Here is a 22,722-nt window from a genome sequence, read left to right as displayed (position 1 = left end):
TGAAAAGTGACTGGATGCTGCAGCAGCACTCCCATAAGCTAAGCTGAGTGGCTGTTCCCCCCCCTTCAGGGATAGGACAGCTTTCTGTCTGGCACAGGGATAAAAACATAGAATGGTTTAAAAGTGCCAAGACCTCCTGAGACTGCCTCGCAACAGCAAGACAGCCACTCTGGATAGGACAGGCAGTCGCAGGCAACATCGTTGACCTGAAAAGGTTGTCAAGATCTCTTGAGGTAGTTTTGCAGCATTTTGATCATCATTTGTCCCATTATGAAACTGAAGGAGGTGAGCAGGGAGGGGGGAGGAGGAGGCAGGACAAGCAGGAAGATGAGAATACAAGTGAGTGGGTGAGGGGGAGAAGAACCACCAGACTGGGAGGGAGGGAGAGAAATGGAGCAAAACAGGAGCCAGAGGGAGAAGCAAATTCCTTTCCCTTATGAGTCCCTGCAGGTGCTCCACATGTAGTTTTAAGATCAAAACTGCTTTTAATTAGTATATTTTGTAATATCATAATCCATATGGAATATTACTGTATCTTCCCATTTTGTAGGGTGTTTTATCTGTATTCTGTTTGGATCTTTGTCTAAAGCATTGTAATTATGCCAATAAAGGTATGTGTACGTGTACGTATTCCCCTTTGCCTCTTGTTCATACTGACCTCTGTCTGCACTCACACCAGGGACAGTGCACATCTAACACAAAGCAAACACTCTTCAGGCGAAAACGCATGGTCGCTTTAGCCTCCTTTATTCCGTTTCAGCCAGGATTCAGCCAGGATCGAAGGCACGTTCGGCGAAACACATGCGTTCTATCCTGGCTGATTCCTGGCTGAAACAGGGAATAAAGGAGGCTAAAGCAACCATGCGTTTTCGCCCTCCATTGCCCATCCTAATCTCATATGTGAAATCTGTCTGGATATAACGAACTCCATCATTCATTTCTTATCTGGCCAAGCTACCTTTAAAAAAATACCTAGGACTGTTCCATTGCTGCCTGGTTATGTGATAAGGAAGAAGCCACCAAATCTTAAGCTGTCATTAATATGATGGGGGCAGAAATCAGACTAATGGATAATCATGCTCTCCAAACTATTGCATTCTCAGGGAACATTTTGAGACCCATGTTTGGTTTGGGTCATCTTAGTCATGACAAACTACTCTATTAGCGCTAATGACCCATAAATAAATTTGCTCTAGCTTCTCTTTGACAAAATTTGTATTTATGCTAAAAAGGCAGGATGGAGCTAAGGCAGGAGAAAATCTGAGCTATAGACAGGAGCTATATAACAACAAACTTGTTTGTGGAAAAAACATTTTATTTGATTATAACTGTTAACACAACTGTGGCTCAGTGAATTTGCATTTATTTATTTTGTAGCTTTCTTTAATTATATGATTGGGTATTTCCCCCCCAATATGCTCTTTTTCTGCAATAGCAGTCCTTTCCCTATATATAAAAATCCCCTAAAATACAAGAGAGAGAAAAAGAGGTCACCTGAGAGAACTAGGTCTTCGCAATTTGTGATACACTTTGTAAGCCCCTGTGAATCAAATGAAATGGAACATGAATTATTCATCATTCTGATCAATAAGTCATATGGTTAAACTAGGGAATAATTCAATGGGTATCCATTTCAATTTTTTACTTTCTCTTGCAAAAGTTTAAAAAACATTCTGCATTATATACAGATACTACTTTTTAAATCAGGGTACGAAATGGCATTTTCCATTTGTAGATCAAAATATCGTTTTCTTGTTTGCAGTCTTCACTGCTCGAATCTCTCTCAGTTTTAGAGCTTTGATCTGTCTGTTTTCCTTTTCCTTTTCATAGTCATTCAATTCAAAGTTGGATCCATTCATATAACTTCACAGAAAACACATAACACAACTTCTGTTCTAAGCAACACAAACAGACTTTGCTTATATAATTTGTTGGCTATTGTATTGTGGGACAAAGCACTGGCAACCGCAACCCAAATCCTACCAAAAGGAAAGGGAGGTGCACAGTAGGCACACACGCCTGGAAGCTTCATTTTCTCAGATGTGATTTATTAGACACTTACCAACACACAGCAAATGGATGACAGCCCAGAAATAGCCATCTGCATCAAACTGCAAAATAAAACACCAATAAACACAAAGGTAAGCTGTTCCTTCATAAGTGGGTTTAAGATCTAGTTGTAGTAGTGAAGACTGTTCTAATGGGGGAAATCCATGATAAAAGTCCGTACATTTAAATAATTTTCAATTTTATTAGCATTTTGATAGTGGGTCTGTTTCTTGAGTTGGTGGTTCAGTACTGGCTTCCAGCCCATGTTTATGTAGAAATAGGTCCCACTCGTTTCAATATGACATGGTGGTGGTAGAAAGTACCATCAAGTAGCAGCCAACTTATGGCAACTCCGTAGAGTATTCAAGGCAAGAGACAAACAGAGGTGGGTTGCCATTGCCTGCCTCTGAGTAGCAACCCTGGACTTCCCTGGTGGTCCCCCATCCAAGTACTAACTACTAACCAGGGCCGACCCTAATAAGCTTCCAAGTTCGGACGAGATCCAGCTGGCTTGGGCCATCCAGGACAGGGCTTCAATAAGGCTTACTCCTCAGTAAATTTTTACCCTGACGTTCCTCCAAGAAGAAAGGGGAATGCCTTTCTCCTCTGCTTCATTTTATCCTCACAATAACCCTGTGAGGTAGAATAGGCTGAGAAAAAGTGACTGGCTGAAGGCCATCCAGTGTTTGTCATGACTGAGGAGATGAACCCGGATTCCCACCCCCAGTCTTAGCCCAGCACACTAACCTCTAAACAACACTAGCTGTAAATGTGTCATAGGGCTGCAATTTAAGAAAACGAGAGGTGAACCAGAAGGTCCCTGATTAAAATTTAACCACAGACTCACCAGCTGGACTTCGGCATGCCACTCCTTCGGCCTCCCCATCCCCCCATTAGCAATGTGAGGATAATAATATCAGCCTACTTTACAGGGCTGTTGCAAGAGTTAACAAGATAATATGAGAAGTGGTTTGCAGAAGGATACACTGCCTAAATGGTGGTATTATCATTCTTCCATACATCAACAAGAAATACAAGAACATGAGACAGATGTCTATGTTTCTGCTTCTGTAGAAACCAATAATCATTTTGCAGCAGCTAAATGGGGAGAGGAATGGTGCTGAGCTGATATATTAAAAAGCCTATTTTGGGTAATGTGGTAGCTGGGTGTAGGATGGCACCAGTGTCACTGAACAGGTTTCACTGTCACTTATCAGCCTTTTCCTTCCATTTAAACTGGAGCAGATCAACATTTACTGGGAGTAAGCCTATTTAACACAATGGGATTTACTTGAATAAACATGGTTAGGATTGGGCTCTGTGCAATACAGGAGAAAAGAGGAGAGGGCCCTCTTGGATGTAAAAATATTCCTCCAGGCAGTTTCAACTATAATAGTCTTCATATAGACATCATTCCAGAGCCATTTTAGCTTGTGACAAGAGTTTTGTGGCACCTTGAAGACTAACAAAAATATTTCTAGCATATCCTTTCATGGACTACAATAGCTCGCTCATAGCATCTGAAGAAATGGGCTCCTATGCATGAAGGCTTATGCTGGAATAAAATTGTTGTTAGTCTTTAAGAGAACACAAGACTCCTGTTTATTTCATACAAACAGTGATTCAGAAACATGGCATTTAAAATGTTAGGTCAAGAACTATTATGTTTTGTTGAGTATTTTCAGGGAATCTCTTTTTAAAGTTAACAATTATTTAATTACTCCATACATGCATGTTTTACAGTTGCCTCTATGGGAAAGCTTTTATGCCGAGAGGCACTGACTTCATTTTAACAGACACAGGGTGAAGTAATTTCCTGGATTTTTTATTCTGTTCACTATGTCCCTTGATTTTTCCTTCTCAATAGGCAACAGTGATCAAGGGAAAAGACTTGTTCCACACAATTTAGTGAACTTTGCCAGGCTACAGTTGCAAGGTTACTTTCAAGACATGACATATGCAAGGTCAGAGTTTGTTCTGAAATAACCCTACCTACCTGTGGGTCACAGAAAGGAAGGCACCCTGCTGCTACCAGAAGGATCAGCACCCTGTGTGGAGGGAAAAACCCTCATGACTGCAGCTCAGAGCCATGTATTCTCAGAGGAGTGATACATTTCCATTTCACATTTTGACAGAGAACAGTCAAGGTCAAAGACATAAGAGGCAGCCACATTGCTGAAATGCTCCCTAGCCAAAGAGCTACACAAAACATGCATTACTGACATCCCCACTTTCTTACAACATTCCCACCTGCTTTTGTTGTTCTCCTTTCTATTCCAACAACTCCACTCCCTTTCAGTGTCAACTGCCACTGTTTATTCCAGAGCTGGGGAACATACTTACTAGAATCCTTTACTGCCAGGATGTGAGAGGAAATTAGGACAGGCAAGCATGCCCAGCACATACACTCATGGTAGGAAGCCGGACTTCCCAGCAGGATTCCTTAACCATACCCATTTGAGAAATGTTGAGAAACTTACCTACAGATTTTTAGCAGAGATATTTGCTGCAAAAAATAAAATAAATTGTAATAAAAATGCTGGAAGGACAAACAGATCTAACTGAAAGGAAACTATTATGCTTACATCTATTAGATTACTTAAAATGTTCCAAACACAGCCTCTATCATTGTGGTACAAGTATAATAATAGGGAACTCACATTGAAATAGCGTGTATGTAAAATGAAGTGTCCTGGACTAAAATTCAAGATATTGAAATGCAATTTTTAAATCCTATACCTTTCCTATTTTGATTCTCTCAGGGAACATCCAGAAAACTTCTCAGGACCAAACTGGACAAAATCCATGATCTCTGAAGTGGTTTTCATTTGTAATGGCAGTCATAGTGTGGAGGAAAAGAACATTTCCAAACTGTAGTATAGATAAAGGGGGATAACACACACACACACACACACACACACACACACACACACACACACACCATTTTCCTAACAAACAACCCCCCAGAGCTGCTATGTGCCCTGTTGTGGGAATCATACAAGCAGCATTAAGCAATCTATACATTTACCTAAGTGGGGCAAACAGCAGCTCCAGGGGGCCATTTGAGGTCAGGAAAGCATCATGAAGGGAGGGTTAAACTTTCCTGAGTACCACAGTTCCAGTACGAGTCAGGGCCCCTGCAGCTGCCACTTTCCAATTATTATCTAATAGACTCTAGGCTAGCCTGATCAGGGTCGGCCCTGGCTAATATTTGGATGGGAGACCTCCAATGAATACCAGGGTCATGACGCGGAGGCAGGCAATGGCAAACCACTTCTGAAAGTCTCTTGCTATGAAAGCCCAACCAGGGGTGACCATAAGTCAGATGTGACTTGACAGCAAAAGAAGGAAAAAAGACTCTAGTTTGACCCTAGGGTTGCCAGGGCCCTCTTGGCAACCGCCAGGAGGTTTTTGGTGCGGAGCCTGAGGAGGGCGGGGTTTGGGGAGGGGAGGGAATTCAATGCCATAGAGTCCAATTGCCAAAGCGGCCATTTTTTTCCAGGTGAACTGATCTCTATTGGCTGGAGATCAATTGTAATAGCAGGAGATCTCTAGCCGTTACCTGGAGGTTGGTAACCCTATTTGAACCTCAGTTAAGTGTTCCTGCATAGATGGCAAGCCCTTTCAAGAAATTTAAGACAGGCCATTCTCAGTGCAAGGAACCAAAATCTTGGTAACCTTCTTTGTGTGCTGGGAGAGTGAGCTACATGCAGTCCTCCTGATACATGCATTCTCCATTTTGTGTGAATTAGCATTGGTACACAGAAATTTAGACAAAGGGTACATGTTCATGCACACCAAAGCTGAAAATATACATGTTGCTCTACTCACACAAAATGATGAACACACTATTGCAAGGATCATCATGTATAGTGTGCTCTCCTAGTAAACAAGGTAGGAATGCCAAAGGGGGAAGAATACATACACATCTGTTTAGTTATTCAAAGAATGTCCATGCTGCCTCTTCAGAGTACAAGGCAGCTTACAAAATAAAACATAGTAAAAAAAAAGTACAATAAAAGTTGTCATCAAAACCCAGTATTAAAAATCAGCCAGAGCATAAAATCGGCATAAAAACACTGAGCAGCTTTTTAAAAGCCTCATAAAACAGTTTTCAGGCTAAAAACAGTTTTCAGGCTATAAAATGTTAAAAAGATGAACCCCCAAATTAAAAGCCTGATAGATATGCGTTTTCAAAATAAGCAAGCCTGAAAATAGCCCAGAAAATGGATTATTTAGTAAGCTACGAAAGCACAGTAGACAGTTTACAAATCCCTTTCAGAGGCTGCTGCTTACATTACATTAAATTAGCTTCGGTGTACCTCTTTCTGCACAAACTTCTCGATTCCACAGGTAATAACTTCTGCAGCATTGTGTAAAGTAAGAAAGATAGGAATTGGCTGCCAGGGAAGAAAATGTGACCAACACGATTAGCGCTGTATACTTCCTAAAGTATGTTGCACTTATTCATCTCTCTGTGCTAATACTAGAAAGCAGGCATTTCTAAACACACCAAAGAGGTGTGCGGTTCCATTTATCTTATGAATAGATGTCACATGGTTGGAGACATTAAATCTGTTGGGTGAAAAGTATGCAATCTGTCACAGAAACACAAGAGCTTAGAGCTATTCCTAGAAGCAGCAATAAAATTGATAAAGCCTAACACTGAAATATATATCACTGGAATTGCAAAACTTATGAAGCTATTTCTCCTCCTGTATTTACCACTGGAATCTTTTTCAATATGATTGTAATTTTAAAAAAAAGTTTTCTGCGCACTCCCCACATATAAATTTAGACTAACGTAAGAGAAATAAAAATACATTTAGCAAGTAAGAAAGCAAATGTTTCCAGCCAATTGTAAAATACACCTTCTATTCATTAGAATGGCCCAATGTTGTTTTAAAGTTGAACCTGTTCTTACAAAACACACTTGAACATAATTAAAAGCTAAAAACAGTCCCCTGTGCAAGCACCAGGTCATTACTGACCCATGGGGTGACGTCACATCCCGACGTTTACCAGGCAGACTATGCTTACAGGGTGGTTTGCCAGTGCCTTCCCCAATCATCTTCCCTTTACCTCCAGCAAGCTGGGTACTCATTTCACCGACCTCGGAAGGATGGAAGACTGAGTCAACCTTGAGCCGCCTACGTGAAACCGTCTTCTGTCGGGATCAAACTCAGGTCGCTTACCGCTCTGCGCCACAGGGCTCCTCACTGAACATAACAGTGCTCCAAACCCCCAAGGCGCACCATTTATCTTTTATCAACATGATAAAACCCCACAATTTTTCCTAGATTCAAGTTCACTAGCATCTCAGAGACTTAACAAGATTTTCGGGTATACACTTTTGACTGTCAAAGCTCCTTTCGTCAGATACCAAATCTGACAAAAGGAGCTTTGACTCTCAAAAGATTATACCCCAAAAATCTTGTTGGTCTCTAAGGTGTTACTGGAGTCGAATCTAACTGTTCTAACGAAAGAGCAACACGGCTACCCTCTGAAACAATTTTTCTTAACATGCGTAAGACAGGCTCCCAACCGTAGGCTGGAGGGGGTATTTGTGCCTGGGTGGAAGGAGGGACAAGGATGATTTGGGGCAACTGGGTCCAGCGCCAGTTGTCAGCTGGTCAGCTCTCAAACAGCTTCCAGCAGCCCACCCCAGGGGCTGTCCCATCATGGAATGGGTGGGGCACACCAACCTACTATGGCCTGCAGGCTTGTCTCTGGCACACAGCTCAGACAGAAAGGAGGAGGCTGAGAAGGTTCTTGGCATTCAGCAACTCCCTCGCAACAAAGAATTATCCTCTCGGGGTTCATTTTCAGTGCAGCTACTCATCCTTCACTATGGCTGCAGTGGGTTGCTGGTCAACAGGGCTAGGAAGGAATTTGACCCAGAGCTAATTGGCTAATAGGCCCTGGGGGTTTTGCCCTTCCCCATAGCAAAGAATATATTTACCGCGTATGCTGGTTTGCACTGTTAAAAAGAGCATAACCATCACAACCAGCTGCTGGTGTTTCAGTATTGGCTGGGGAACAAAGTGCAGGTTGTGCATGATGGGATCCCTGCATGAGCAAAAGGGGAGTCCCTTTAAGGGGCTCTGCGGGGGGAGGGCATGGGACAGTCAACCTTGGGGCTGGCAGCTCCCTCAGGAGGATGGTGATGGTTAGGAATAGAGGTTGCTGCCACTTCCACCCCTAATACCAGCCCTCTGCACTCAGTTACCCCAACAGGCAGACCAGGAAAGATGCTGCCAGCAAACTGGGCTGTCAACTGCACCCACTGTCCCCAGCCGACGCTGCACCAATACTTGAGGAACCTGCAGTCAATAAAGTTGTGATCTGATTCCTCCCAGCACAGTATGCCTGTGTTATTCTCTCCCCCCCCCCATGGGGTGGTCCCCAACAGTGGCAACAATGGAGGGGTTAAAGGGGGCAGGGCCAGAATGCGCGGGGGGGGGGGGTGAGTTCTTAGCCAGTGTGTCCTCATTTCACCCCTGCAGGCAGAGGTAGCAGGAGCCGGCTGTAGAATCCAGCCCCAACCATGCGGAGCCAGAGCAATTCCGGCATGCGGCTGGACAGCTACGCCCGGCTGGTGTAACAGACCATCCTGTGCCACCAGGTGGCGAGTGCACCACTGGTTGAATGCCTGCCTGCTTACCTATGCCAGGAGGGAGGTCATCTGGGGCAGCTGCCTGCTTGGGGCTTGGTAAGCTAATTTTAAGTTGATAATTTTGTATGGCCCATGAATGATGTTATAAATATCCAAACGGCCCTTGGCGGAAAAAAGGTTCCCCACCCCTGAGTTAAAGAGACTAGGCAAGTAGGTGATGCGAAAGACCTCTGCCTGAGACCCTGGAGAGCCGCTAACGGTCAGAGTAGACAATACTGACTTTGATGGACCAAGGGTCTGATTCAGTAGAAGGCAGCTTCATGTGTTCATGTGTTCAAGATGCTGTGCCAATACAGCAAGGGACGCTGACACTACAGCAGCAACAACAAATACACTATATTGGTTAAGTGGCCAGAAAGAGGATGCATTAACTGGCAGAACTCTGGGTGGCTCCCTAGTGCCTTTTATGGATATTACTAGTTTTAATAGGGTTTCAGTTGACAAGCGACATTACAAAACAACTCTGTCCTAGTGACAGCCCAACCCTACATGCCTACTCCCTGACTGATTTAACAGGGTTTATTTTCAAATAAGTGTACACGGACTTACTGCTTTAGTCCACCATAAGATTCTGCTTAGCTTTTTCAGTCCAAGCTATTAGAGCTAAGCAGATTTAAACAGCAGGGATGCCCATATGTCATAGAAGAGAAAGAAAAACAGGACAAAAATTACATCACTGGGTGGGGAAAGTATCTCTTTTTTAAAAAACCACCTTGGTTTAAAACGACCTAACACATAATATCTTAAAACAGAATCATTACCACCTCTGAGCATATTTAATTAAATACTGCTTTTCTATTAAAAGACTGATTTGGAAGTTAAGCACTATGAATGGCACAGCAAGTCAAAGATTGTGTTTAATCTTGTGGGCAATCGGCTGGACCCAGAGGCGGGAAAGTCATCACAGGGGCTAACAATGAGATGCCCTGCTGTATATCACCAGAATCATCCGTAATGCTCATACTAACATAAAAAGGAACACGTTAATAGGCCCTAAACTATTTTGATCCAAAAAGCACAGTAGCTATTTAAGGCTCTTCTGAAACACTTGGGAACTTGCAAGAAACCATGTTAAGCAAGCAGTCGAACAAGGAGCATGGTCAGAAGCTGTCAACCAGTTTTCTGAAATGCAAAGAAGAATTCCTGTCTCCACAACTGGGCAGTTTGCCACTTCTGCTGCTGAGTGAAAAAGTTTTTAAAAAAGCTCGCCTAACAGGGGCCTCTTGAGCTCCAGCACAATGATAGGAAACACTACAAATAATGCTGTCCCAAGAAAGCTGACACCAGAATTTACATTCTTCCTTTTCTGTAGCCAAGTTCACACACACATACATACACCCCCCTTCCCTTCTGCTATTGACTCTTCTTCGAGCCAAGAGAAATGTGTTCTGCTGCCAGCAACGGCTCCAGATTGCCCAGCTCAGCTAACCTTCAGCAGATGTTTATTGTCTTTGATGATATTTTTCAGTGGCTTTGGTCTTTACTAAAGGAAGCTCAACATCTTCGGCCAGCCAGCATAAGCTTTCCAATGCATCCAGGCTAGAGCTAGAAATTCTCCTTTAAATTCCAGCTTTAGATTCTTACAAGGAAAAATGGGGAACTGGATATATGCATCCATGACTATCAAATACATAAAATGTTCCATGGACCTTGTTGCATTTATGTTCAAAACTACCCTGAAAGCTAGGTGATTAATACCCCTGAGGCACTGAGTGTGAGAGCAAGTGACCTGAAAGAGATTACCTAGTGAACTGAGCAGGAATTTGAACCCAGAGCATTCAGTCCACATCATTCTTTGGCTCCCATGTTGACACCCATGCCTAGTTATTTACAGAACAATGTCTTTGTCTTGGATCAAAAATTTAGGCTGCTTTCATGCACATTGGATAGTACACTCTCAATCCACTATAACGACTGTTCGCAACTGGATTTCCCTGTGTGAAACAGGAAAATCTAGTTGTGAACAAATGCTACAGTAAATTAAGAGTTTAGCCCTCGCTCACAATCTCTTTCACCATTATTTACCAGATTTATATCATATACAAGCAGAGAGGAGCTCTGTGGCGCAGAGTGGTAAGCTGCAGTACTGCCGTCCAAGCTCTGCTCATGACCTGAGTTCGATCCCGACGGAAGTCAGTTTCAGGTAGCCGGCTCAAGGCTGACTCAGCCTTCCATCCTCCCGAGCTCGGTAAAATGAGTACCCAGCTTGCTGGGGTAAAGGGAAGATGACTGGGGAAGGCACTGGCAAACCACCCCGTAAACAAAGTCTGCCTAGGAAACGTCGGGATGTGACGTCACCCCATGGGTCAGGAATGACCCGGTGCTTGCACAGGAGACCTTTACCTTTTTTTTTTTTTCAAGCAGAGAAGTAGGTGGTTTCCACATGGGAACAGGCTTGTATGGTTTCACCATTGCTGGTGCAGCTGCCAAAACTGCACAGTGGCAACTGGGATTCCACATGGCCAGTTTCTGCATAGTACTCCTGCCCCTTTCCCCTGACAGTGGCCATCCCCTTCCTCTAGGGATTTTTCAATTTTGTAAAAAAACCCTGAGCTATACTTCCTTTTAATGGTGCCACCTCTACCTTGAAGATGCTTAGAATCTCACAAAAACTCAGCGCCTTACAAAGGTATGATCTTCACCCTAGTATAGTATTTGCAGCAAAACATTTGATTTGTAGGCAGAAAAAAACTTGTTAGATTTGACTTGCATATATCTTACCAATCTGGATAGTGCCCTGGAACCTGAGTAAATAATGCCCACAAAAAGTGCAGAAGCTGGAAGCCATGAGATCACTTCAGTCCTGTAAAAACATCAGTGGGGCATGCAGTCATAATTCTATCATGCTCTGGTTATGCATGAATATCAAAAGCAGCCACGGCTGCTCCACCCATCACATTTCTCCTGTGCTTCTCTCTGCACCATCATTTTGGTCTTGTGTGAGTGCAGAGAACGTTGTGAGATTTGCAAGACGTATATCTCAGAGCTAAAGCAGACATCATGCTGAGAGTTCTGCAAACTGGAGCTCCTAAGCACATTTTTTTAAATAGCAGGTAGGTAGGCCCTGATTCAGACTGAGATTGCAGTATGGAGGAAAGAGAATTAATCCCCCCATGCCATCTGCCAGACTTGAAACGGCAACACTGAACGGCTATGCACCCCACAGACTGCTTGTATGTTTGGCCCAACAAGACAAACAGTGATATTCAGAGCTGTTTCAGGATGGGAAAATGGCATGAGAGAAGGTTACACACCTTCTCCCCCTGCATCACGATACTGATCTTAACCAGAGGCCAGCATGCCTGTTGTTTATAAATCGAAGTTATAAAAACAGAAATGCCAATGTCACATCTGAGCTTACCCTTACTCTCACCAGTACTGTGTTAAAAACAGGATTGCCAGCTCCGGGTTGGGAAATATCTGGAGATTTTTGGGGGGTGGAATCATAGAATCAAAGAGTTGGAAGGTACCACGAGGATCATCTAGTCCAACCTCCTGCACAATGCAGGAAGTTCACAACTATCTACCCCCCACACACTCCCAGTGACCCCTACTCCATGCCCAGAAGATGGCCAAGACGTCCTCCCTCTCATGATCTGCCTAAGGTCATAGAATCAGCATTGGTGACAGATGGCCACCTAGCCTCTGCTTAAAAACCTCCAGGGAAGGAGAGCTTACCACCTCCCGAGGAAGCCTGTTCCACTGAGGAACCTCTCTGTTAGAACATTCTTCCTAATGTCTAGACGGAAACTCTTTTGATTTAATTTCAACCCATTGGTTCTGGTCCGGCCTTCTGAGGCAACAGAAAACAGTCTAGCCTGAGGGCAGGGTCTGGGGAGGGACTTCAGTGGGGTATAATGCCATAGAGTCCACCTTCCAAAGCAGTCATTTTCTCCAGGTGAACTGATCACCTGGAGATCAGTTGTAATAGTGGGAGATCTCCAGCTACCACCTGGAGGTTAGCAACCCTAGTTACAAATATATTTACTATCAGCAATTTTATGGTGGTTTGATTACATAAATTTTTAGGAACTGTGAGTTTTGAATGTTCAGAGATATATCCAATGCCCTAGCTGCTTTACCTCCTCAGGAAGGTTGTCGCTATGATATGCCTATATTGATGTTTTAAAAACAGGAATGAAATTAAGCTGGTATGGGCCAGTATGGCCCTGACCTGGATGGCCCAGGCTAGCCTGATCTCGTCAGATGTCAGAAGCTAAGTAGGATCGACCCTGGCTAGTATTTGGATGGGAGACCTCCAAGGAATACCAGGGTTGTGATGCGGAAGCAGGCAATGTCTCTTTCCTTGAAAACCCTACTGGGGGCACCATAAGTCAGATTTGACTTGACGGCAAAAAAAGGGCCATTCTAGAGCACAAAAATGGCCAAAACGTTACTTCCCATCTTCTGACTTCTGCCCCCTCTTCCCAGAGAAATAGTATCTGCAAGAAATGTACGTTACTTTCACCTCCCCGTAAAATGTAATATTCTGGTCTTTCAAAAAAACGCCGTTTTGGGATTTATATTACTATCATAAGAGAGTATTAGCCATTCCCATAGGATGGAAAAGATGCACACCTGATGACAGACACAAGTTTCATTTCTCATAACCTGCTGACCCTGCTTTTCTATGCAACTGATGAACACTTCAGAAAATAAAAGAACCAAAAAAAAAACAGGAATTTCTTAGACGTCTTGTTTATACTGTAATTAGCCTGTGGATGGTTATTTTTGTATACTGCAATAATACTTTTAAGGGCATTGATCTTAATGGAAACTTGTCTGCATCAAATTGGCAATGACTGTGATTACAGATGACTGCTCATACCCTACCAGAAAATATTTTTGTTAGTCTTTAAGGTGCTACTGGACTCTTGCCCTTTTTGACTACTGCAAACAGACTAACACGGCTACCCACTGTGATTACACTGTTGGTGACCTCAAACAAGTTGCCTGCTTAAGACAAGCAATACCACTTCAGCCGCTGCAACCGCTTAAAATTAAAGTCCTAATGCTTGAGAACAAGATTTCAACATGGAACACAGAGATCACTGACCACAATGTGAAGCTTCAAGAATCTCAGAAATGCATGCCTCTCCAACGCGGTTATACAAAATGCAATAGAAAAGGCCAGCAGAAGTGTTCCCATGATGCAAATACAGAATTCGATCCTGCCAAGAGGGATTTTTTTTTTTGTTGGTAGTCCTGGAAAAGAATGTCTGACACGCCAGGAAATGCTTCAAACGCAGTCAACAGTCTTTGCATGCCAATCCATTCAATGGTCAGGCAAAGAGTCTTCTGTAATGACTGTTCCTCAGTTCCTGTGCAGGGCGGGTTCTGGGACCAAGTCAGCCAAATGATTGCTTGGGGGGGAAGGGACAGCAAGGAGGGTCCTAATGCATTGCAGAGGTTCAGCACGTTCTCCATCACTGGCTGAGTGGGAAGCACTGAGCATGGCTTCTTGGAGCCAGCCAGCAGTGGCACAGAAAGGGATGTACATTCCTTGGGGCAACAAAATACCTTGAACCAGCCCGACTCCTCTGGTATATTCTTTGGCAAACAAGAAAGAAAAATGCTGTATTGCCAGAGAGTAAGGATAAGTGCATCAGTCTGTTTCTGAAAGGCCTGCCTATACGACACACCTCAACTGGGTTACCTGTCATCTCCTCTTCACAACAAATTTTGCAGTTTTCTGTTCTGCAAAGGTGTCAATCAGGAAAAAAAACCTCAGTGTCAACATAAAGCCTTCAGTAAGGTCCCCTAACTACTAAATTGACATTGAACCAATTTAAGGAAGTTGAGCAGGTTATCTGACACCTAATCCTTTTATTCTGAGGAGGAAGAATGAAAATGTTACTAGAACAGAATCTGGGAGGGAATTGTGTTTCTTGGCCTTTGCTCACCAGGTAATCCTGTCAATTTTACTTCTATTGACTCTTTGCCTACTGTATCATCGAAATTATTCTCAATTTTTAAACAGAATAAACTACTCCATTTTTCTTCTGCTTCTGACCATCTGAGGGATCTTTGGGTTCCACTTAGCACTAGAGAGCCATTTGACCAACTTCTGGGTTTATTTTTTCAACTGGAAGCAGCTATTTTCCCCTCTTCATCCCAGAAGACTTGAATGCAACCTGAAACCAGTTAAACCAAAATTACCTAATCTGATGGGCAGAGCAATCCTGAAAGGGTGTTGAAAGCCCTTAGGAACTGGTGGGACCCCCTGCACCGGCGTTAGTGCCTCTTGGGCCGACAGCATGGCTCCACCGTCCCCGTGTGCCCCACAACACCCCTCCTTTTAGGATTGTACTCTAAATCTGCAACACAGGATATATTCCAGTCTGCAGGCTTTTTCTTTATGGTTGAAACTTTTTTTTCCCTTTTTGCATTGAGCATCAATCTTTAAAAAGAGTTCTGTGGAACTTTAAAAATTTCAGTCCATTTCATATTATGTTGGTCAGTCCTAATAAAATATAGCTATTTTTAATAGGATGTGTTTGCAAATACTCTAGCAGAAGAGCTATGTTTTCGAGAAAGGTTACAAGTTAGGACTAACTCCTATGATCATCTTCCCAACCTATCACCACATTCCATTGTGACTTGAGGGTATTCAGAACATCTACAAGCAAAGACACAGAGAGAAATTCTGACAGCCATGAAAAAGCCATCCAAAACTGCATTAATTCTAAAGTTCCTGGAACAAACTCATGAACTACATGCAGTTTTCAATTTGTGTTGCTGTTCTTTCTAGTTAGAATACTTTCCATTACACAGGCCATTTTTCAATAAGTTGTTCCTCATTATAATTGTGGGGGAAAGTTGGAAAAACCATGACGGCACTATGTGCTAATGGTGCAGACACGGGAAAAGAATAAAAATATCAAATGTGTTTTCAAGTTGCATGGTTAATTTACTGGAAAGTGGCAAATGTCAAAATGCCACAATAATTTAAACATGTCTGTGAGTTTATGCTTAACGTCCACTAATTACATGACAAATATATTTAATTGTAATATAATTGTTTTCCAAAAACACACTCATCAGATCTGTACCTTAAAAGGTACATATACATTTGTATGCCAAGTAAGAGGTCTGGTAAGGGCAAGAATCCTAGGAGAAATTTTTTAGCTACTTTGAATAAACTGTAGGAAATTCTCCCTCAAGAAACTCAGTGGTCGTAATCCTATACTACGTCAACATAATAACAACTCTATGTCCCTTATAAGTGCATAATTATTCCACTGCATCTACATCAGAGGGTAGCACTGAATGAAAACTGTTCTTTTCCGTAGTATCTGGCCAATGGGATACCTGATCCTATTGCTTTTTAGCATGTGTGTGCAACCACTGAGAAGCACAGCATACTGGAATACAGTGAGATCAACAAACTGATAACACCCAATTGTATTTTGCTTCTCATCTAATTCAGGCATAGCAATGAGTTCCCTATGCAAATGCTTGGATGTGGTTATGGTTGAAATGATGGCACAGAAATGGAAGCTTAATCCACAATAGGCTGGCCACGGAACAAGGGATATGATGTTGCCTGTGCTAGACAGATTCATACACTGTCTGTGGGAGGGTGTAGTTCCAACAGGTTTGGAAGTGGCATTAATGGGGCCCCTTCCCGAAGGAGGCATCCCTGGATCCAAATGATCTAAATAACTACCATTCAGTTGCTAAAATTCCATTCTTGGGCAAGGTGCTTGAGTGGGTGGTAGCTTCACAGCATCAGGTAGTCTTGGAAGAGACAGATTATTGAGACCCATTTCAATCTGGATGCAAGCCTGGCTTTGGGACAGAAATGGCTTTGGTGGCCCTGAATAATGACCCTCATCAGGAGAGTGATGGGGGAGTGTGTCCCTGTTGATTCCCCCCTAACTCTCAGTAGCTTTTGATACCATCAACCATGATATCCTACTGGAGAAGCTGGCTGGGTTGGGAGTGTGGGGGGGCACCATGCTTTGGTGAATCTGCTCTTACATGACCGACTGATTTGACAAGGTAGTGCTAGGGAACTGATGTTCAGCCCCGTAGGGTTTTATCATATTAGTTTGTTTATTTATGTTATTTATAGTCCACCTTTCTCACTGAGACTCGTGATGGATTACACAGTGTAAATTAATACAATCAACAAAATGGGACATCCAATAAACAGTGCAATAGGATTTGATGCAGAAATCTGAAACCAAGCGGAATTTGAAACAGCTGCAACAAAGCATAAGCATTAACATGACATGTTCTGCCTCTGCTTTATGGATAATCTTTATGCTGTTCAATTACTTGTTTTTAAATAATGCGATGTTGTTTTAATTGTACGCCACCTCAAACAGGACTCTGAAGTGGCAGCATAGAAATATCCTAAATAAATACACCTCCTCAAGGATTAGGTCAACCTCAACATACATAAGAACATAAGAAAGGCCCTGCTGGATCAGACCAAGGCCCATCAAGTCCAGCAGTCTGTTCACACAGTGGCCAACCAGGTGCCTCTAGGAAGCCACATGTGCACACATACCCACACAGTGCAATCCTAAACACAGTTATGTCCTTTTAAGTCCACTGAAGTGAATGGGCTTAGGACTGTACCGACAGTCACTGCTTGATTCTTAGATGGTAGCATAACGTGCCATTTACCAAGTTTGTAGTGAACAAGCTGTAATCCTTCTTGCTAATGGATCCAGCTGCAATCATCAATGGTTTCGTAACCTCCCGTTTCAATTAATGCAACATGTTCTATGCACAGCTCCCTCTGAAGATATTTCCAAAGCTACAGCCAAAACTTTCAGTCCACTTACTGAGGGGGTGGGAAACAGAGAGCAAACTGCTCTTCTTCTAGTTCCACAGCATTGGCTATTTGTTTCCAACTCCAGTTCAAAGCACTTGATCTTTAAAGCCCTAATGGTCTTAGAGCATGTCCTCCTAGATGCTCCTCCCCATTCCCTTAGCTCTACAGGGGATGCTTTGCTTCCTATCATTCGCTCAGGTGAACTCAGCAGGAACTGTCTCCATGTTAAGTTAGTCTTGCTTAGACTGACATCTAGTGAAGTTTCAAAAGAAAACAATGACTACCACAGCCACAGTCCAACACCAATTTATTCTGTATTTATCAAAAAAAACAGTATTAGCGAGCTGTGCTTGTGTAACCACAGAACATAATTTAGGGCTTTGTTTTTGTTATATACCATAACTCTTTGATTTAGCACGGCTGTAGACAAAATTAAATAATTGGGGAGGATTTTTCCTTTACACATTTTAAAATTTTTTTTTGCATATTTCTAAGGCCAGAGAGTATTTTGTTAAGACCAGGGAGCATTCTGCAGTCATTCCATTGGCTTCCCATCAATTACTGGGATCAATTCAAAGTATCGACTATCACATACAAAGCCCTTCATGGCCTTGGTCCCTCATGACCAACTCTCTCCCTATGATCCGCCACAACAACTTTGCTAATCTCAGCATGGCCTTCTGCAAGTGTCAGCCTGCAAATGGGCAAAATCCATAACCACCCATACTCGTGCATTCTTGTTGAGGCCCCCACCTTATGGAATGGCCTGCATGACAAGGTTAGGAAGGCTCCCGCTCGCCTGGCTTTCTGCAAACTATGCTTAATGGAAGTATCAAAGAGGGCTTTTTGGCACAGGTAGTAGGACTATAATGTAATATAATAGTTCAGAAAGGAATAAAGGTAAAGGGAATAGGGACTGTGGCCTATATGGCTGTACTGCTACCTAGTACTCTAAATATTCAAAAACATATGTATTTTCTACAACACTTAACATGTCATGTTTAAATTCTTATGCTTTGTGTCAGTTCTGATTTCAGATTTCTGTATTCCAAATCCTATTTGCACTGTTCATTGGATGTCCCATCTTGTTGATTGCGTTGGACTTACACTATGTAATCCACCTTGAGTCTCAGTAAGAAAAGCGGACTGTAAATAACATAACAATGTGTAAAAAACAATGGACATTTGCCTTGTTAATGTATTCATTTCCAACAAATTTACAGATCTAATTATTATTGTTTACTCCAATTACAACAGGCATACAGAAAACTAGTATTTCATCTTTTTCCTTCCAAAACAAGCTTCATAGATATTGCAGAAACAGTGATGGGTGGTGGAGCCAGATATCAGCGATAAATTAATTCATATCCCACCAGAGAGTAGTCAGTATAACACACCCCACTCAAAATATCTTGTTTTGCAATTCTACTGTACCTTGAACTGCTGCTCATCTCCACCCAGCCCCACTTCCAGGAAATGTGCAGTAGAAGTCCGCCAACTAGTGTCTGCCATCTGCAATTGCAAACAAGATTTTAAAAATAATTTGCCCAAAGTGCTGGGTGTTCTGTGATGAGTTTCCAATAATTTTTTTAAGTAAGCATTTTGAGCCCAGTTCAGACTAGGACCATAGCTCAGGAGTCAAGGTGACAGTTTAAGCCTCGCTACTGCTTTTTTCTCAACCTGGTCCCACAGAGCTGTTATTTGCCTCAGTGGAGTAAATATACAGAATATATCAAAAAGTTCTTCCCATGAACACATGGAGCTGCCTCATACTGAATCAGACCATTGGTCTATCAAGGCCAGTATTGTCTGACTGGCAGCAGCTTTCTAGGGTCTTAGGTAAAGGTTCTTCACATCACCTGCTACCAGATCCTTTAAACTGGAGATGCTAGGGATTGAACCTGGGACCTTCTGCATGCCAAGCAGATGCTCGTCCTCTGAGCCCCATAACGGGCAAGGATTTACATAAGTGGGCTTTTTTGCATTCTCGACTTACTCCTGATTTTCTTGGAAGTCAATTCACACATTAACAGCTGAACTGTGTGGATAGGCAGGCTGTGCAGCATGAGGCCACAAGCCCCTTGTGAAGGGAAAGGATGTGGTATAAACATTTCATAATTTAAATATTTATTACATTATTTAATTATGGTACACAAGATGGAGAGATTTAACTTCTTGAGTCTCTGTGTAGGAGATTTTTTGGTGTGCCGTAAGTTCACAACTGACTTATGGTGACCCCATAGGGTTTTCAAGGCGAGAGACATCCGGAGGTGGTTTGTCATTGCATGCCTCCACGTCACAACCCTGGCATTGCTTGGAGGTTGCCCGTCCAAATACTTACCAGGGCCAGCTCTGCTTAGCTTCTGAGATCTGACAAGATCAGGCTAGCCTGGAGCTATCCAGGTCAGTGTGCGTGGGAAATAAACCTGGAATAATCATAATCGCTCACGCAAACATTTTATCAAGGTGTCCTCAAAGAAAAAATAAGGACAAAGTATGGAACATAATTTATCAGGGACAGATACCAGGAAGTAGAGGCAGTCCCTGGTAAGTAAGGATGTTTGAAGAATGTGATCAATAAACCAAAGCATAATATGAAAAGAATAATATGTGACTTCAGTTTCTGCAATGCTAGCACACAGTTGAATAGCATCCTATGAAGTGGGGAAGCTCCATCCATTTCCGTCTTTTGGCACTGCTAAAATGCCTGAGACGTATCAAAGGATCTTATGTCAACTGTCCTCATTAGGGCCAACTCTGTAATAAAGTGAACTGAAGCAGTTGCCTTAAAAGATAGAGTGGGAGGAAAGTATTCCACCCTGCCCACCACCAACTAGCTGTCTGTCTGCTGTCCTTGCCTGGGCACAAGAATAGATGATCTTCCCTGCCTGGGCACAAGAATAGATGATTTTCCCTGCCTCGGCACAAGAATATATTATCTATCCCTTACTTCCTCAGACTTCTTTAAAGCCAATATTTTTTTAAAAAAAGGAAGAAGAAGAGGAGGAGAGAGGAGGAGTAGTTGGTTTTTATATGCCAACTTTCTCTACCACTTACGGGAGAATCAAACCGGCTTACAATCACCTTCCCTTCCCCTCCCCACCACAGACACCCTGTGAGGTAGGTGAGGCGGAGAGAGCTCTAAGCGAGCTGTGACTAGCCCAAGGTCACCCCAGGTGGCTTCATGTGTAAGAGTGGGGAAACCAACCCAGTTCACCAGATTAACGTCCACCGCTCATGTGGAGGAGTGGGGAATCAAACCCGGTTCCCTAGATCAGAGTCCACCGCTCCAAACTACCACTCTTAACCACTACACCACGCTGGCTCTCGCCAGCGTGCCACTTCCTGAACTTCCTCAAATTTATTTCTGCTTGCAAGAGTTCAGCCACCATTTCTGGTTGCTTGTTGCCAGAAGAACAAAATGCTAGCTGAACTCTCACAAGAGAAAGTAATCTTCAGGAAGCCCTATAGGGCATGTGCAGCCTGTCACACCGTTTTTTAAAAGAGAACAGGGTGGGGCAGCAAAGAGGTGAGGTAGGTTAACTTTTGGGTGAGGCACCCATTAACTTTTGGGTGAGGCACACACCGCTGATCCTCATGTAAGGTCATTTTCACAAGAGACAAAGAAGCCACTTTCTGCTTATCTTGTATATTTAATTCAAAAGTAAATTATGGTTTGGGTGGGAACATACATTCAATGTTCTTTGTTGTTTGAAAGCTGCTGTGAGTAGGTGATACATAAATGATATATGTGCTATTCCCTGAAGGATAGAGCAAAAATGTGACAGACCAGTTATTGGGTGATTCTAAGCAATATTGGGGGTTACCGCACTTTGTATTCCCAGCGATGTATTAAGAGTTTGAAAATGTTGTAAAAAACATCACTTTAAAAGGGTTTTTGGAATCCACGGCTTATAAATGGTTGGAAGACGTCTTCACAGCTAAAGGGGCCAAACAAAGTGCGAACAGTATTTTTTATAACATTTTCAAACTCTTAATACATCGGTGGGAATACAAGTGCGGTAACCCCCTTACTCTTCCCATCTTGGTTCCATTCCACATAGTTTTTGGTTTGGGGTTTTTTTGCTGTCAAGTCGCAGCCACCTTATGGAGATCCTGTAGGGTTTTGAAGGCAAGATACTAACAGAGGTAGTTTGCCATTGCCTGTCTCTGACTAGTGACCCTGGTACTCCTTGGTGGTTTCCCATCCAAATACTAAGCAGGGCCAACTCTGCTTAGTTTCCAAGACTGACAAGATTGGGCTAGCCTGGGAGGGTAATAATACTGAAATGGACGAGACTGAGGGGGGGGGCAAGAGAAACATCCACAGAGTATACTAAATAATATATACAAGAAATGACAAACAAGCACACCAGAAAAAAAAGACAGAATAAAAGAATAACACATTGCAATGGTACTTCTAAGAGTTGGTCTTTAAAAAAATTATCATATGAAGACAGAAAGGTTCCCAACCCTCAATTTACAGTCTTCTTTATGATATCTCCTATCCAATTTAACCAGCCCCATAGTCTGTGAGCTCTCCAGAGGAGGAAAAGCAGACACATTACCTAACATAAATCTGTTTATATTGGTCACTGCATGATATAGTTACACAGTATTTAGGATCATATTGGAGAAAAATGTGTTTTTGAAATTGTACTTACCCTTGAAAAAGGGTAGGGTAGGTGAATTTCAGGACAGACAAGACATACTGGAAAACAAATTCTAAATTAGTGACATTACATAATAACAGTGCTAGCAAAATAAGAAACATTTATAGAAATCATAAGCATGAGTGTTCAGTGTATGTATTCTAGGCACGAAGACATGCTGGTCTAAGTACACACTTGAGGGAAGGTGAAGGCTTTTAATATTATGATTCCTGCAATAACTTTTAAAAACATGTAGAGATGGGGCCCCAAAACAGCTATGTAGCAAATGAATGTAACATTGAAATGGCATTGTGACTACAAAATAAAGGAATGTGGAGAAAATCCAGACAGGCACCAGACAGCCTTCTTTACTGCATGAAAAAGACATCACCTGGCGCAACAGTATCTACCATTCTAGAATTACAAAGACATTTTTCTGGCTGCGTTCCACATAATGTTTTCAAAATATAAACATGGAACGTTAAAAGCATAAAAGTGTCCACAGATCATCCAAACTTGAGGATGCCTGCAGGATCTGTGCATGTAACAAATACGTT

At 42.6% G+C, this 22,722-nt stretch overlaps 1 protein-coding gene across 2 annotated transcripts in view; it reads right to left on the bottom strand.

The window, feature by feature from the left end:
* TMEM241 (transmembrane protein 241) overlaps window positions 1-22,722 on the bottom strand; it is a 46,301-nt gene that overhangs the window by 20,275 nt on the left and 3,304 nt on the right. For both annotated transcript variants that reach the window (XM_056854592.1, XM_056854593.1), the window contains exons 2-9: window positions 22,178-22,224; window positions 18,948-19,025; window positions 11,447-11,528; window positions 6,372-6,449; window positions 4,530-4,555; window positions 4,046-4,097; window positions 2,063-2,111; window positions 1,495-1,540 (exon numbers count right to left, since the gene is read on the bottom strand). In XM_056854592.1, coding sequence (XP_056710570.1) covers window positions 1,495-1,540; window positions 2,063-2,111; window positions 4,046-4,097; window positions 4,530-4,555; window positions 6,372-6,449; window positions 11,447-11,528; window positions 18,948-19,025; window positions 22,178-22,224 — 458 coding nt within the window. The remainder of the gene's footprint in view (window positions 1-1,494; window positions 1,541-2,062; window positions 2,112-4,045; window positions 4,098-4,529; window positions 4,556-6,371; window positions 6,450-11,446; window positions 11,529-18,947; window positions 19,026-22,177; window positions 22,225-22,722) is intronic.

Source organism: Euleptes europaea, chromosome 8 (assembly GCF_029931775.1).
Source record: "Euleptes europaea isolate rEulEur1 chromosome 8, rEulEur1.hap1, whole genome shotgun sequence".
NCBI lineage: Eukaryota > Metazoa > Chordata > Lepidosauria > Squamata > Sphaerodactylidae > Euleptes > Euleptes europaea.
This window is presented reverse-complemented; position numbering and strand designations above follow the sequence as displayed.